Source organism: Sardina pilchardus, chromosome 1, assembly GCF_963854185.1.
Source record: "Sardina pilchardus chromosome 1, fSarPil1.1, whole genome shotgun sequence".
Classification (NCBI taxonomy): Eukaryota; Metazoa; Chordata; class Actinopteri; order Clupeiformes; family Clupeidae; genus Sardina; species Sardina pilchardus.
Genome location: NC_084994.1, coordinates 14,690,198 through 14,705,197, shown reverse-complemented (window position 1 = coordinate 14,705,197; position 15,000 = coordinate 14,690,198). Strand labels below are relative to the sequence as shown.

General features: G+C 44.9%; 1 protein-coding gene across 5 annotated transcripts in view; it reads right to left on the bottom strand.

The window, feature by feature from the left end:
• Positions 1 to 15,000, bottom strand: part of LOC134082552 (protein NLRC5-like) — a 173,670-nt gene that overhangs the window by 115,252 nt on the left and 43,418 nt on the right. For 4 of the 5 annotated variants that reach the window (XR_009939637.1, XM_062538365.1, XM_062538352.1 and 1 more), the window contains exons 15-19: positions 11,830 to 12,003; positions 8,675 to 8,848; positions 5,864 to 6,037; positions 5,350 to 5,523; positions 3,333 to 3,506 (exon numbers count right to left, since the gene is read on the bottom strand). Coding sequence is in view for 4 of the 5 variants with exons in the window: in XM_062538365.1 (XP_062394349.1) it covers positions 3,333 to 3,506; positions 5,350 to 5,523; positions 5,864 to 6,037; positions 8,675 to 8,848; positions 11,830 to 12,003 (870 nt within the window). In the remaining variant the exon portion in view is untranslated. The remainder of the gene's footprint in view (positions 1 to 3,332; positions 3,507 to 5,349; positions 5,524 to 5,863; positions 6,038 to 8,674; positions 8,849 to 11,829; positions 12,004 to 15,000) is intronic. The other variant, XM_062538382.1, reaches the window with a different exon arrangement.

Below are 15,000 nucleotides of genomic sequence, written 5' to 3'. Positions count from 1 at the left end.
TGTTTGTCTGCATGTGTGAGAGGGAGAGAAAGAGATAGAGAAAGAGAGAGAGAGAGGGAGTGTTTTGTGTATCTCTGTGTGTTTTTCTGTGAGTGAGTGAGTGTGTGTGTGTGTGTGAGAGAGTGAGTGTTTTGTGTGTCTATGTGTGTATCTGTGAGTGTGTGTGTGAGAGAGAGTGAGTGAGTGAGTGAGTGAGTGAGTGTGAGAGTGAGAGTGAGAGTGCGAGTCAGTGAGTGTGTGTGTGTGTGTGTGTGTGTGTGTGTGTGTGTGTGTGTGTGTGTGTGTGTGTGTGTGTGTGTGTGTGTGTGTGTGTGTCTGTGAGTGTGAGTGTGTGTATGTGTGTGTGTGTGTGTGTGTGTGTGTGTGTGTGTGTATGTCTGTGAGAGAGAGTGCTACTGTCCCAAGCAACAGAGACTCTCAGAGTTTCCCACGTCCAAACTAGTCATCTCCACCATCCTGCCCAGAGCCCACTTCCACCCAGACACCATGAAGAAGGTGAACGCCACCATCTCCCGTGGATGTGCCCTCATGCCAAACGCCCACCTGGCACACCACCCAATGCTCGGCCTACACAGCCTCCATGACCACGTTCACCTCCGCAAAGATGCAATCAGTGTTTTCACGCTGAAACGTTGAAAGATGTTGCTTTTGGTGGAAGTCCAAATAGGAAAGCAACCACAGCCTCCCAACACAGCAGACCATCCCCTCCTGGACTCCATTACAAACATCATCCCACATCCAGGCACCAGGCAAACGACACCCTGCAGCCGTGGACCCTGCGCCTCAACAGCCAACACACGAGAGGCCCGCGACTCAACACTGCACACCCCCGAGGCAACAGCATGCTCCCCAGCCTAGAGAGCCCCGCGACCTGGCACAGACACCCCACACAAAAGAAGCATCCTGAGTAGCAGCAGAGGAATCCCATGCCGCCACAGCAACATCCGGTGAGCCATTCCCAGGACCAGCTGCACCAACACCCACCAGCACACAGACACCGGGGTAGCCACCCCAGGCCGAGGGTGCCTGCAGCAGGGAGCAGCTCCACCACAGGCAGCCATCATGACCTCCAAACACCCCATGGTAGGCCAGAGCAGCAGGAGCAGCCTACATATGCAACTGTGCTGAGAGGCTCATGCAACAGCAGCAGCACTAAACTAGCAGAGATCAGAGATCTGCTGGACATCATATGCACACGGCTTATGGACCAGCCATGACTCATACCAAAACTATTCATTATAGCTGGTTATGAATAGCAACCATAACAACAACACAATAATAGTGATTATATTAGCAACATGTGTAGGTAAGTACATGTATTAGGTGAATCTCTGTCCTACAGGATATTGTGAAATAGCCATTTCCTCCAGAAAACACGTAAAAGTTACACATGAAAGAGATTAGGGAGGTATAATTATTTGGCTAAAATCAGAAATAGCTAAATACATTACTACAATCAAAAAAGAAGAATCACATATCTGGCTTAGAATCTACAAAAAAACTAACACAGACAACAAATGACATATTCCTCTGTGCTCTGTACATCCCCCCCTCTGAATCTCCTTATTATAATGAAGAGATGTTTGATACTCTCCACAGTCAGATCATCTACTTTCAGGCCCAAGGTAAAGTGATGATCTGTGGAGACCTAAATGCCAGGACAGGACCCTTAGCTGACTACAACTCAGATGAAGCCAATAACCATATATTTCACAACAGTTACCCATTTAATATGGTAAACTTTGCCCGTAATACTTTTGACAAGTCAGTCAATAAAAATGGGAAATTGCTCATGGAGCTCTGTAAAAGCCTTGGTTTGTACCTGCTCAATGGTAGGGTGCAAGGGGACTCGTTAGGGAGATATACCTACAGCTCATCACTGTTCAACAGTTGATTACATGATTACAGATTTGGACCTATTCATTTTCAAAGCATTCACAGTCAAATCACTAACACCGCTGTCTGATCACAGTCAAATTACTGTGTGTCTTAAAATGAGTGAAAATACCAACACACACACAAGGCCCAGTCTGCTGTATAGCACTAGAGAAACATACAGATGGGCCCATTACAGCAAAGAAGAGTACAGTACCTGAAAGCTTTTTGTCAACTTAAATTAGGTTCTGAAATAGAAACATTTTAGCTAATACTTACCTGCATAGTAAAGAGGGTGTAAACCATGCAGCCGAGGATCGAAACAACATATCCTATTACCTGTCAACCATTCCTAGCCTTAAAACTACCATATTATATATTACTAGGAGAGGAAGAAAAGAGTGCAAGAGTTGCAGCAGGATACATAGATGCTTGCCACAGAAAAAGGAGTCACTTCATCAGTGAAGCACACACAACAAACCAACAATGACAGTGTGATGCCAAGTAAAGAATAGATCATGTGTATAATGGTTTTAGTCGGGTTATATATTGTAGGTGTGTAATGCTGTTGTCCAGTGGTGGTAAAGAGGCCAACAGATGATAACCCAACTTGAGGATGAGAGAAGGCACCACAATCTTGCAACTTATTTGCAATGTGTGTGTGTGACAACACCTTGGTTAATAGATCTGAAACTTTCCTTAAAGGAACACTTCACCGTTTTTTCATATTAAACTACATTATTCCCTTAATTAAGACGAGTTGATACATACCTCTCACGTTTCAATGCGTGCACTCACTGGCTCTGGCGTGCCGTGCAACTTAGCTAGCCCAGTAACAGCTCATTCATTAGGATCCAAACTAGGGTTGCCACACGTTCTGGTTTTCCCGAGATTGTTCTCTTTTTTTAATGTCTGCCCCGGAAAGTTGATAATCTTTCCCGGAACACAAAATGTCCCAGATTTTTGGTGCAAAGGCACTTCTACTTCTTCTTAAATATTTCCTAGTTTCACTTCTAATAAAATCTACATTCTGCTCATGAAATCATAGGCTGCTATTTTTCCTTTATACGGTATGCTGAACCAGCTGTCGGAGGCAGACACAAAATGTGACACACTATCAAATTCACTGATAGCAACTCAGTACCTGGTCTTGTGGTACTCACTCTAGTTTCTCAAGTTTACAGTTGGGATCATTTTTGTGCGTGCGTGCGTGCGTGCGTGCGTGCTTGCGTGCGTGTATGTGTGTGTGTGTGTGTGTGTGTGTGTGTGTGTGTGTGTGTGAGAGAGAGAGAGAGAGAGAGAGAGAGAGCGAGGGTATCAAGAAGAAAAGGCAGAGATACAAGAAGTGTTCGAAGTCATGTTAACCAATTTCATCTGAATGAAGGAAAACGTGTCTTTCAGTAATTCAATGTCAGATTCACTGAAAGCATTTCAGCATTTGGTCTTGTGACACTCACTCTAGTGTCTCCAGTTTACAGTTGGGATTCTCCAGAAGAGAAGAAAGATGCTTCACTCCTGAGTCTGTTGCTTTACTCCCCATCAGCCACAACTTTCTCATGTGTGAGGGGTTTGATTTCAGTGCTAATACAAGAGCTGTGAAGCCTTCCTCTCCAATGCTGCAGTTCTGCAGGCTGTAAAGAGAAGAAGGAGAAATACTTAATCTTAATTTCATAACAATCTAAAAGTACTCTAATTATCTATTGAATATGGTTGTGTGGACAAACAGTCCAAACAGTGTAGTGGCGTGTGTGTGTGTGTGTGTGTGCGTGTGTGTGTGTGTGTGTGTGTGTGTGTGTGTGTGTGTGTGTGTGTGTGTGTGTCTGTGTCTGTGTCTGTGTCTGTGTGTGTGTGTGTGTGTGTGTGTGTGTGTGTGTGTGTGTGTCTGTGTGTGTGTGTGTGTGTCTGTGTGTGTGTGTGTGTCTGTGTCTGTGTCTGTGTCTGTGTCTGTGTCTGTGTGTGTGTGTGTGTGTGTCTGTGTGTGTGTGTCTGTGTCTGTGTCTGTGTGTGTGTGTGTGTGTGTGTGTGTGTGTGTGTGTGTGTGTGTGTGTCTGTGTGTCTGTGTGTCTGTGCCAACCATTCATTCTAATTAGCACAACTCTTCAGCTACTGTAGGTAGAGCAGCTAATTGATGAGATCACCTGTGCTAAGTGCACAGGTAGAACCGATACATGATCACACTTTTACTCACTGAAGCTGGAGTTTTCCCACCTGTGTGTGTGTGTGGTGTGAGTATGTGTGAGTGTGTGTGTGTGTGTGTGGGTGTGGTATGTGTGTGTGTGTGAGAGAGAGAGGACAACTCAGGGCCAGATGTACATATTTTTGCAAATGCAGCATTATCATTATTAAGACAGGAACTGCACATTATCTTCACATATTAGTTATCAAACGTGGGTTTCGTCAGGTAAACAAGCCTTTCTCCGCCCCTACTGCATTTTGCAAAGGTTAACAACTGAACGACATACTCACAACAACAATCGCAGTTGAATAAATTTACAGTAACAGATGACAACATTGAAAAGATTCAATTGTTAAGTGATCATAAAATAATACAATGCATGATGTCAACAAGCAGGAAGATAATGAAGAACAGCAGTTCTACGGCAACACTTTATGGTACATTCATTATCATGAATTCATGAATTAATTCATGATTTCTGCATTACTTCATTCCCTAATATGAATTATCAGAAATTGACAAGTGCCTCTTATCTATGACCTCATGCATGACAACACATCAGCTAAAGTGTTAGGTAAGATAGGTACATCATTATGATTTATTATTTCTTAAGCATGGTCATCGTGATTACATGAATTTAAGGTTAGCTGCTCATGAGTTCATCATGTCTGTGGCCCCTCAACTAAAGTGGTGAATAATGGCATGTTCAGAGAACTGCAAAGTTGTGTTCAAATCAGAATTTGAGCAGCGATGACCAGTTTTAGGCAGAAAAGAAATAATCATGATCATGCTTAATAAATCATTATTGATAATGATGTGCCCTCTGAACCTAAAGCTTTAGTTGATGTGCTGTTCATGTATGAGGTCACAAATGACAGACTATGAACTCATGTCAATTCCTGATGAGTCAATGAAGTAATGCATAAATCCTGAATTAATTCATGCATGAATTCATGATAATTCATGTATCCTTACCATAAAGTGTTACCCAAATTTAGGCACAACGTGTGCTTTCATGGGCAGTTTTAGTGAATACAGGGGAAAACATAATTAGGCGAATTTTACACTTCTCACATCTTTTTACACACAACCCCCATTTCCTCCTGATCCTCTTATGAGTGCATTTGCATGAGACGCAAAAGCTCCTGCAACAGGCAGTCTGTGCTTATACCTCAGTGCGACGTGTTTGTGCATGCCTCGCCATCTTTTTACCTACACGTTGCGAAACAAATACGCCTGAAGTGGGCTCAAAAGCGTTAGAACATCTAGCTCTCAGTGTTTGGCCTTGTGATACTCACTCTAGTGCCTCCAGTTTACAGCTGGGATCCTCCAGAAGAGAAGAAAGATGCTTCACTCCTGAGTCTGTTGCTTTACTCCCTCCCAGCCACAGCCATCTCATGTGTGAGGGGTTTGATCTCAGTGCTGATGCAAGAGCTGTGAAGCCTTCCTCTCCAATGCTGCAGTTTGTCAGACTGTAAAGAGAAGTAGGAGAAATACTTCATCTTAATTTATTATACTCATGACTAAACAGTAAACCTTTACATGTGAATAAGTGATATGTACTGTATGTAGAGTGTGTGTGTGTGTGTGTGTGTGTGTGTGTGTGTGAGAGAGAGAGAGAGAGAGAGAAAGACAGAGAGAGAGTGTGTGAGAAAGAAAGAGATCAAGAGAAAAGGCAGAGAGATAAGACGTGTTTGAAATAATTTTAACCAATTTCATGTGAATGAAGAAAAACGTGTGTTTTTGTGTGCAGTTTGAAAATCCACTGTTAAACTCACTGATAGCAACATTATTTGGTCTTGTGATACTCACTCTAGCTTCTCCAGTTTACAGTTGGGATCCTCCAGAAGAGAAGAAAGATGCTTCACTCCTGAGTCTGTTGCTTTACTCCCTCTCAGAAACAGCTCTCTCATGTGTGAGGGGTTTGATCTCAGTGCTGATGCAAGAGCTGTGAAACCTTCCTCTCCAATGCTGCAGTTGTTCAGGCTGTAAAGAGAAGGAGAAATACTTCATCTTAATTTCCATAACAATCAAATAGAACCGTATTTATTTGTTGAATTAACATTACACAGCAGTAACACAGAGATATTTCCCATGTGTGTGTGTGTGTGTGTGTGTGTGAGAGAGAGAGAGAGAGAGAGAGAGCTTATGTCACAAGCAAAAGAGACATTTCCCAGGTGTGTGTGTGTGTGTGTGTGTGTGTGTGTGTGTGTGTGTGTGTGTGTGTGTGTGTGTGTGTGAGTGAGTGAGAGAGTGCTGCTGTCCCAAACAACAGAGACCTTTGATCACGTCCAAAATAGTCATCTCCACCATCCTGCCCAGAGCCCACTTCCACCCAGACACCATGAAGAAGGTGAACGCCTCCATCTCCCGTGGATGTGCCCTCATGCCAAACGCCCACCTGGCACACCACCCAATGCTCGGTCTACACAGCCTGCATGACCATGTTCACCTCCGCAAAGATGCCATCAGTGTTTTCACGTTGAAACGTTGAAAGATGTTGCTTTTGGTGGAAATCCAAATAGGAAAGCAACCACAGCCTCCCAACACAGCAGACCATCCCCTCCTGGACTCCATTACAAACATCATCCCACATCCAGGCACCAGGCAAACGACACCCTGCAGCCGTGGACCCTGCGCCTCAACAGCCAACACACGAGAGGCCCGCGACTCAACACTGCACACCAAGAAGGCAACAGCATGCTCCCCAGCCTAGAGAGCCCCGCGACCTGGCACAGACACCCCACCCAAAAGAAGCATCCTGAGTAGCAGCAGAGGAATCCCATGCCGCCACAGCAACATCCGGTGAGCCATTCACAGGAGCAGCTGCACCAACACCCACCAGCAAACAGACACCGGGGTAGCCACCCCAGGCCGAGGGTGCCTGCAGCAGGGAGCAGCTCCACCACAGGCAGCCATCATGACCTCCAAACACCCCATGGTAGGCCAGAGCAGCAGGAGCAGCCTACATATGCAACTGTGCTGAGAGGCTCATGCAACACCAGCAGCACTAAACTAGCAGAGATCAGAGATCTGCTGGACATCATATGCACACGGCTTATGGACCAGCCATGAGTCATACCAACACTATTCATTAAAACTGCTTATGAATAGCAACCATAACAACAACACAATAATAGTGATTATATTTAGCAACATGTGTAGGTAGGTACATGTATAGGTGACTCTCTGTCCTACAGGATACTGTGAAATAGCCATTTCCTCCAGAAAACACGTAAAAGTTACACATGAAAGAGATTAGGGAGGTATAATTATTTGGCTAAAATTAGAAATAGCTGAATACATTACTACAATCAAAAAAGAAGAATCACATATCTGGCTTAGAATCTACAAAAAAACTAACACAGACAGCAAATGACATATTCCTCTGTGCTCTGTACATTCCCCCCTCTGAATCTCCTTATTATAATGAAGAGATGTTTGATACTCTCCACAGTCAGATCATCCACTTTCAGGCCCAGGGTAAAGTGATGATCTGTGGAGACCTAAATGCCAGGACAGGACCCTTAGCTGCCTACAACTCAGATGAAGCCAATAACCATATATTTCACAACAGTTACCCATCAAATACGGTAAACTTTTCCTGTAATGCTTTTGACAAGTCAGTCAATAAACATGGGAAATTGCTCATGGAGCTCTGTAAAAGCCTTGGTGTGTACCTGCTCAATGGTAGGGTGCAAGGGGACTCGTTAGGGAGATATACCTACAGCTCATCACTGCTCAACAGTTGATTACATGATTACATATTTGGACCTATTCACTTTCAAAGCATTCACGGTCAAATCACTAACACCTCTGTCTGATCACAGTCAAATTACTGAGTATCATAAAATGAGTGAAAATACCAACACACACACAAGGCCCAGTCTGCTGTATAGCACTAGAGAAACCTACAGATGGGCCCATAACAGCAAAGAGGAGTTCCTGAAAGCTTTTTGTAAACCTAAAGTAGGTTCTCAAATAGAAACAGATAATACCTACCTGCATAGTAAAGAGGGTGTAAACCATGCAGCTAAACAACATTTTCTGTTACCTGGCAACCATTTCTAACCTTAAAACTACCATATTACTAGGAGAGGAAGAAAAGAGTGCAAGAGTCACAGGAAGATACATAGATGCACATATACAGTCATACACACACACACACACACACACACACACACAGAGAGAGACAGACACACACACACACACACACACACACACACACACACACACACACACACACACACACACACACACACACACATACACTAACAGACACACACACAGACACTTACATGCACTCTCATCCACACATGGACACACGGACTCACACGCAAACACATATGCACACTGCCGTATCAGTAATGTATGATACATGATGTTTTGTTTTCTTTCGTTAACATACAGAACGTGTGTGTGTGTGTGTGTGTGTGTGTGTGTGTGTGTGTGTGTGTGTGTCTGTGCCACAGCTGAAGAAAGGAGTGTTTCAAGTCATTTTCACCAATGTGAAACAGTGACTCTTTATATGTACATGTGTGTTACATGTTTTTTGTGTAAAGTTTTAAAATTCAGAGTCAAGTTCGCTGATAGCAACTCAGTATTTGGTCTTGTGATACTCACTTTAGTATCTTCAGTTTACAGTTGGGATCCTCCAGAAGAGAAGAAAGATGCTTCACTCCTGAGTCTGTTGCTTTACTCCCCTCCAGCCGCAGCTCTCTCATGTGTGAGGGGTTTGATCTCAGTGCTGATGCAAGAGCTGTGAAGCCTTCCTCTCCAATGCTGCAGTTGTTCAGGCTGTAAAGAGAAGTAGGAGAAATACTTCATCTTAATTTTCATAACAATCAAATAGTACTCTAATTATCTATTGAATATGGTTGTGTGGACAAACAATATGTGCACTAGGATGCGTATGAGAGAGAAATTATTTCATTCATGACTTAACAATAACCCTTTATCTGTGAATTAGTATGGAGTATACTGTATGTGTGTGTGTGTGTGTGTGTGTGTGTGTGTGTGTGTGTATGTGTGTGTGTGTATGTGTTCTGAATGTGTGTGTGTGTGTGTGTGTGTGTGAGAGAGTGAGAGAGTGCTGCTGGCCAGTGAAAGTTTTGGAGAACAAATGACCATATCATCACACATGTGAGGACAAGGACAAATGACCTGAGGACAAAACAAGAATGCGTGGCAGTGTCTGTCAGACATTTCCCACGTGTGCATGTGTGTGTGTGTGTTTGTGAGAGAGAGAGAGTGCTGTTGTCACAAGCAACAGAGACACTTCCCACGTGTGTGTGTGTGTGTGTGTGTGTGTGTGTGTGTGTGTGTGTGACATTTCCCACGTCCAAACTAATCATCTCCACCATCCTGCCCAGAGCCCACTTCCACCCAGACACCATGAAGAAGGTGAACGCCACCATCTCCCGTGGATGTGCCCTCATGCCAAACGCCCACCTGGCACACCAACCAATGCTCGGCCTACACAGCCTGCATGACCATGCCCACCTCCGCAAAGATGCCATCAGTGTTTTCACGCTGAAACGTTGAAAGATGCTGCTTTTGGTGGAAGTCCAAATAGGAAAGCAACCACAGCCTCCCAACACAGCAGACCAAACCCTCCTGGACTCCATTACAAACATCATCCCACATCCAGGCACCAGGCAAACGACACCCTGCAGCCGTGGACCCTGCGCCTCAACAGCCAACACACGAGAGGCCCGCGACTCAACACTGCACACCCCCGAGGCAACAGCATGCTCCCCAGCCTAGAGAGCCCCGCGACCTGGCACAGACACCCCACACAAAAGAAGCATCCTGAGTAGCAGCAGAGGAATCCCATGCCGCCACAGCAACATCCGGTGAGCCATTCCCAGGACCAGCTGCACCAACACCCACCAGCACACAGACACCGGGGTAGCCACCCCAGGCCGAGGGTGCCTGCAGCAGGGAGCAGCTCCACCACAGGCAGCCATCATGACCTCCAAACACCCCATGGTAGGCCAGAGCAGCAGGAGCAGCCTACATATGCAACTGTGCTGAGAGGCTCATGCAACAGCAGCAGCACTAAACTAGCAGAGATCAGAGATCTGCTGGACATCATATGCACACGGCTTATGGACCAGCCATGAGTCATACCAAAACTATTAATTATAACTGCTTATGAATAGCAACCATAACAACAACACAATAATAGTGATTATATTAGCAACATGTGTAGGTAGGTACATGTATAGGTGACTCTGTCCTACAGGATACTGTGAAATAGCCATTTACTCCACAAAACACGTAAAAGTTACACATGAAAGAGATTAGGGAGGTATAATTATTTGGCTGAAATTAGAAATAGCTGAATACATTACTACAATCAAAAAAGAAGGATCACATATCTGGCTTAAAATCAACAAAAAAACTAACACTGACAACAAATGACATATTCCTCTGTGCTCTGTACATTCCCCCCTCTGAATCTCCTTATTATAATGAAGAGATGTTTGATACTCTCCACAGTCAGATCATCCACTTTCAGGCCCAGGGTAAAGTGTTGATCTGTGGAGACCTAAATGCCAGGACAGGATCCTTAGCTGACTACAACTCAGATGAAGCCAATAACCATATATTTCACAACAGTAATACCCGTCAAATACGGTAAACTTTGCCTGTAATACTTCTGACAAGTCAGTCAATAAACATGGGAAATTGCTCATGGAGCTCTGTAAAAGCCTTGGTGTGTACCTGCTCAATGGTAGGGTGCAAGGGGACTCGTTAGGGAGATATACCTACAGCTCATCACTGCTCAACAGCTGATTACATGATGACAGATTTGGACCTATTCATTTTCAAAGCATTCACGCTCAAATCACTAACACCTCTGTCTGATCACAGTCAAATTACTGTGTGTCTTAAAATGAGTGAAAATACCAACATACACACAAGGCCCAGTCTGCTGTATAGCACTAGAGAAACCTACAGATGGGTCCATAACAGCAAAGAGGGGTACCTGAAAGCTTTTGGTCAACCTAAAGTAGGTTCTCAAATAGAAACAGATAATACCTACCTGCATAGTAAAGAGGGTGTAAACCATGCAGCTGAGGATCTAAACAACATTTCCCATCACCTGGCAACCACCTCTAACCTTAAAACTACCATATTACTAGGAGAGGAAGAAAAGAGTGCAAGAGTGCACAGCAGCAGCAAGATACATAGATGCTTGCCACAGAAAAAGGTCACTTCATCAGTGATGCAAACAAAACAAATCAAACACACACACACACACATACACACACACACACACACATACACACATACGCGCACATATAAACACAAACACACACACACACACACATCCACACCATCACACACACACACACACACACACACACACACACACACACACACACCAACACATGTACATGATGGTGTGGACTCCCATCCACACCATCACACACGCATGGACACACGGACATCCAAGCAAACATGCACACTACCGTTGCAATAATGTATGATACATTTTGTGTGTGAGTGTGTGTGAGTGTGTGTCTGTGTGTGTGGTGTGTGTACGGAGTGTGTGAAGTGAGTGTGTGTGTGTGTGTGTGTGTGTGTGTGTGTGTGTGTGTCTGTGAGAGAGAGAGGGGGATCAAGAAGAAAAAGTAGAGAGATAGTGTTTAAAGTAATGTCAACCAATTTCATGTGAATGAAGAAAAACGTGTGTTTTTGTGTGCAGTTTTAAAATCCACTGTCAAATTCACTGATAGTAACTCAGTATTTGGTTCTGTGATACTCACTTTAGTTTCTCCAGTTTACAGTTGGGATCCTCCAAAAGAGAAGAAAGATGCTTCACTCCTGAGTCTGTTGCTTTACTCCCTCTCAGAAACAGCTCTCTCATGTTTGAGGGGTTTGATCTCAGTGCTGATGCAAGAGCTGTGAATCCTTCCTCTCCAATGCTGCAGCTGTTCAGGCTGTAAAGAGAAACAGAAGAAATACTTCATCTTATACAACAATTGGGTTCTATGGAGCTGTTTATTTGTTTCTGATTGGCCGAGAGACATTCCATGAGTTGAAATATCACACGATAATCAACTCAGACTTTTCACAGCTAATAATAAATCAATCTGCAAAAACAATGTGAAGTTGTGAAGTTTTAAACAATGTTTTGAACGTGTTCGGCCGTAGCCATGAGGCCGTAGGCCGAGTGGCGCAGGCAACAACACCTGTGGGAATATCCAGCAACAACCCACTCCCACTCGTGCTATATTGCTTAGTTAATTTCTATAACAACCAAACAGAACTGTAATAATCTATTGAATATGGTTGTGTGGAATAAGTTTGGGCACTGGGATGCAGATGAGAGAGAAATTATTTGTACTGATTAAACAGTAACCCTCTACATGTGAATAAGTGATATGTATGGAGTGTTTGTTTGTGTTTGTCTGTATGTGTGAGAGGGAGAGAAAGAGAGAGAGAAAGAGAGAGAGAGAGAGGGAGCGTTTTGTGTATCTCTGTGTGTGTGTCTGTGAGTGAGTGAGTGAGTGAGTGTGTGTGTGTGTGTGTGTGAGAGAGAGTGAGTGAGTGAATGAGTGAGAGTGAGAGTCAGTGAGTGAGGGGGTGTGTGTGTGTGTGTGTGTCTGTGAGTGTGAGTGTGTTTGTGTGTGTGTGTCTGTGAGTGAGTGAGTGTGTGTGTGTGTGTGTGTGTGTGTGTGTGTGTGTGTGAGAGAGAGAGAGAGAGTGAGTGTTTTGTGTGTCTGTGTGTGTATCTGTGAGAGAGAGTGAGTGAGTGAGTGAGTGAGTGAGTGAGTGAGTGAGAGAGTGAGAGTGAGAGTGAGAGTGAGAGTCAGTGAGTGTGTGTGTGTGTGTGTGTGTGTGTGTGTGTGTCTGTGAGTGTGTGTGTGTGTTTGTGTGTGTGTGTCTGTGAGAGTGAGTGTGTGTGTGGGTGTGTGTGTGTGTGTGAGAGCGAGAGAGAGATAGAGAGAGAGGGAGAGAGTGTGAGAGAGAGAGAGTGAGAGAGTGTGTGTGTGTGTGTGTGTGTGAGAGAGAGAGTGAGTGAGAGAAACTGAGAGTGAGTGTGTTTTTGTGTGTGTCTGTGAGTGTGTGTGTGTGTGTGTGTGTATGTATGTCTGTGAGAGAGAGAGTGCTACTGTCCCAAGCAACAGAGACTTTCAGAGAGTTTCCCACGTCCAAAATAGTCATCTCCACCATCCTGCCCAGAGCCCACTTCCACCCAGACACCATGAAGAAGGTGAACGCCACCATCTCCCGTGGATGTGCCCTCATGCCAAACGCCCACCTGGCACACCACCCAATGCTCGGCCTACACAGCCTGCATGACCATGTCCACCTCCGCAAAGATGCCATCAGTGTTTTCGCGTTAAAATGTTGAAAGATGTTGCTTTTGGTGGAGGTCCAAATAGGAAATCAACCACAGCCTCCCAACACAGCAGACCATCCCCTCCTGGACTCCATTACAAACATCATCCCACATCCAGGCACCAGGTAAACGACACCCTGCAGCCGTGGACCCTGCGCCTCAACAGCCAACACACGAGAGGCCCGCGACTCAACACTGCACACCCCCGAGGCAACAGCATGCTCCCCAGCCTAGAGAGCCCCGCGACCTGGCACAGACACCCCACCCAAAAGAAGCATCCTGAGTAGCAGCAGAGGAATCCCATGCCGCCACAGCAACATCCGGTGAGCCATTCCCAGGACCAGCTGCACCAACACCCACCAGCACACAGACACCGGGGTAGCCACCCCAGGCCGAGGGTGCCTGCAGCAGGGAGCAGCTCCACCACAGGCAGCCATCATGACCTCCAAACACCCCATGGTAGGCCAGAGCAGCAGGAGCAGCCTACATATGCAACTGTGCTGAGAGGCTCATGCAACACCAGCAGCACTAAACTAGCAGAGATCAGAGATCTGCTGGACATCATATGCACACGGCTTATGGACCAGCCATCAGTCATACCAAAACTATTCATTACAACTGTCTTTTACTGTTTATGAATAGCAACCATAATGTGTGTATGTACGTATGTATGTGTTTAACTCATCTTAGCGGATCATGAAATCATTACTGGTACATTACTCTCTAATATGCTAAACTTAAATAAGAATGGGAAATTGCTCATGGAGCTCTGTAAAAGCCTTGGTGTGTACCTGCTCAATGGTAGGGTGCAAGGGGACTCGTTAGGGAGATATACAGGTCTACAGCTCAACACTGCTCAACAGCTGATTACATGATTACAGATTTGGACCTATTCACTTTCAAAGCATTCACAGTCAAATCACCAACACCTCTGTCTGATCACAGTCAAATTACTGAGTATCATAAAATGAGTGAAAATACCAACACACACACAAGGCCCAGTACCATGAAAATACCAACACACACACACACACACACACACACACACACACACACACACACACACACACACACACACACACACACTTACCTGGACTCCCATCCACACCATCACACACGCATGGACACACGGACACCCACGCAAGCATGCACACTGCCGTTGCAATAATGTATGATACATGTTGTGTGTGAGTGTGTTTGTGTGGTGTGTTTGTATCTGTAAGTGTGAGAGTGAGTGAGTGAGTGAGTCTGTGACACTTTACATGTGAATAAGTGGTGTGTGTGTGTGTGTGTGTGTGTGTGTGTGTGTGTTTTGTCATGTCCCAGTCTAGCGGTTTGTGGAACATGAGCAAAAGATAGGAGATGGCAAAAAAAGAAAGTATCTTCGGAGCAAGAATATAAAAGTATTTATTAACAAAGATACAAGAATAAGAAAAATACAGAAGAACAACGAAGAATAAGACTGCCCAAAAGAAAGGCGTCAAAAGTAGGCCCATGCAATCCCCAACTTCTTCCTCGACTCTCACACAGAGATCAGGCAGGAGCGACAACGACGGCAAAAAAACAGAGTGTGTGGCTTGCACAGAGCAGC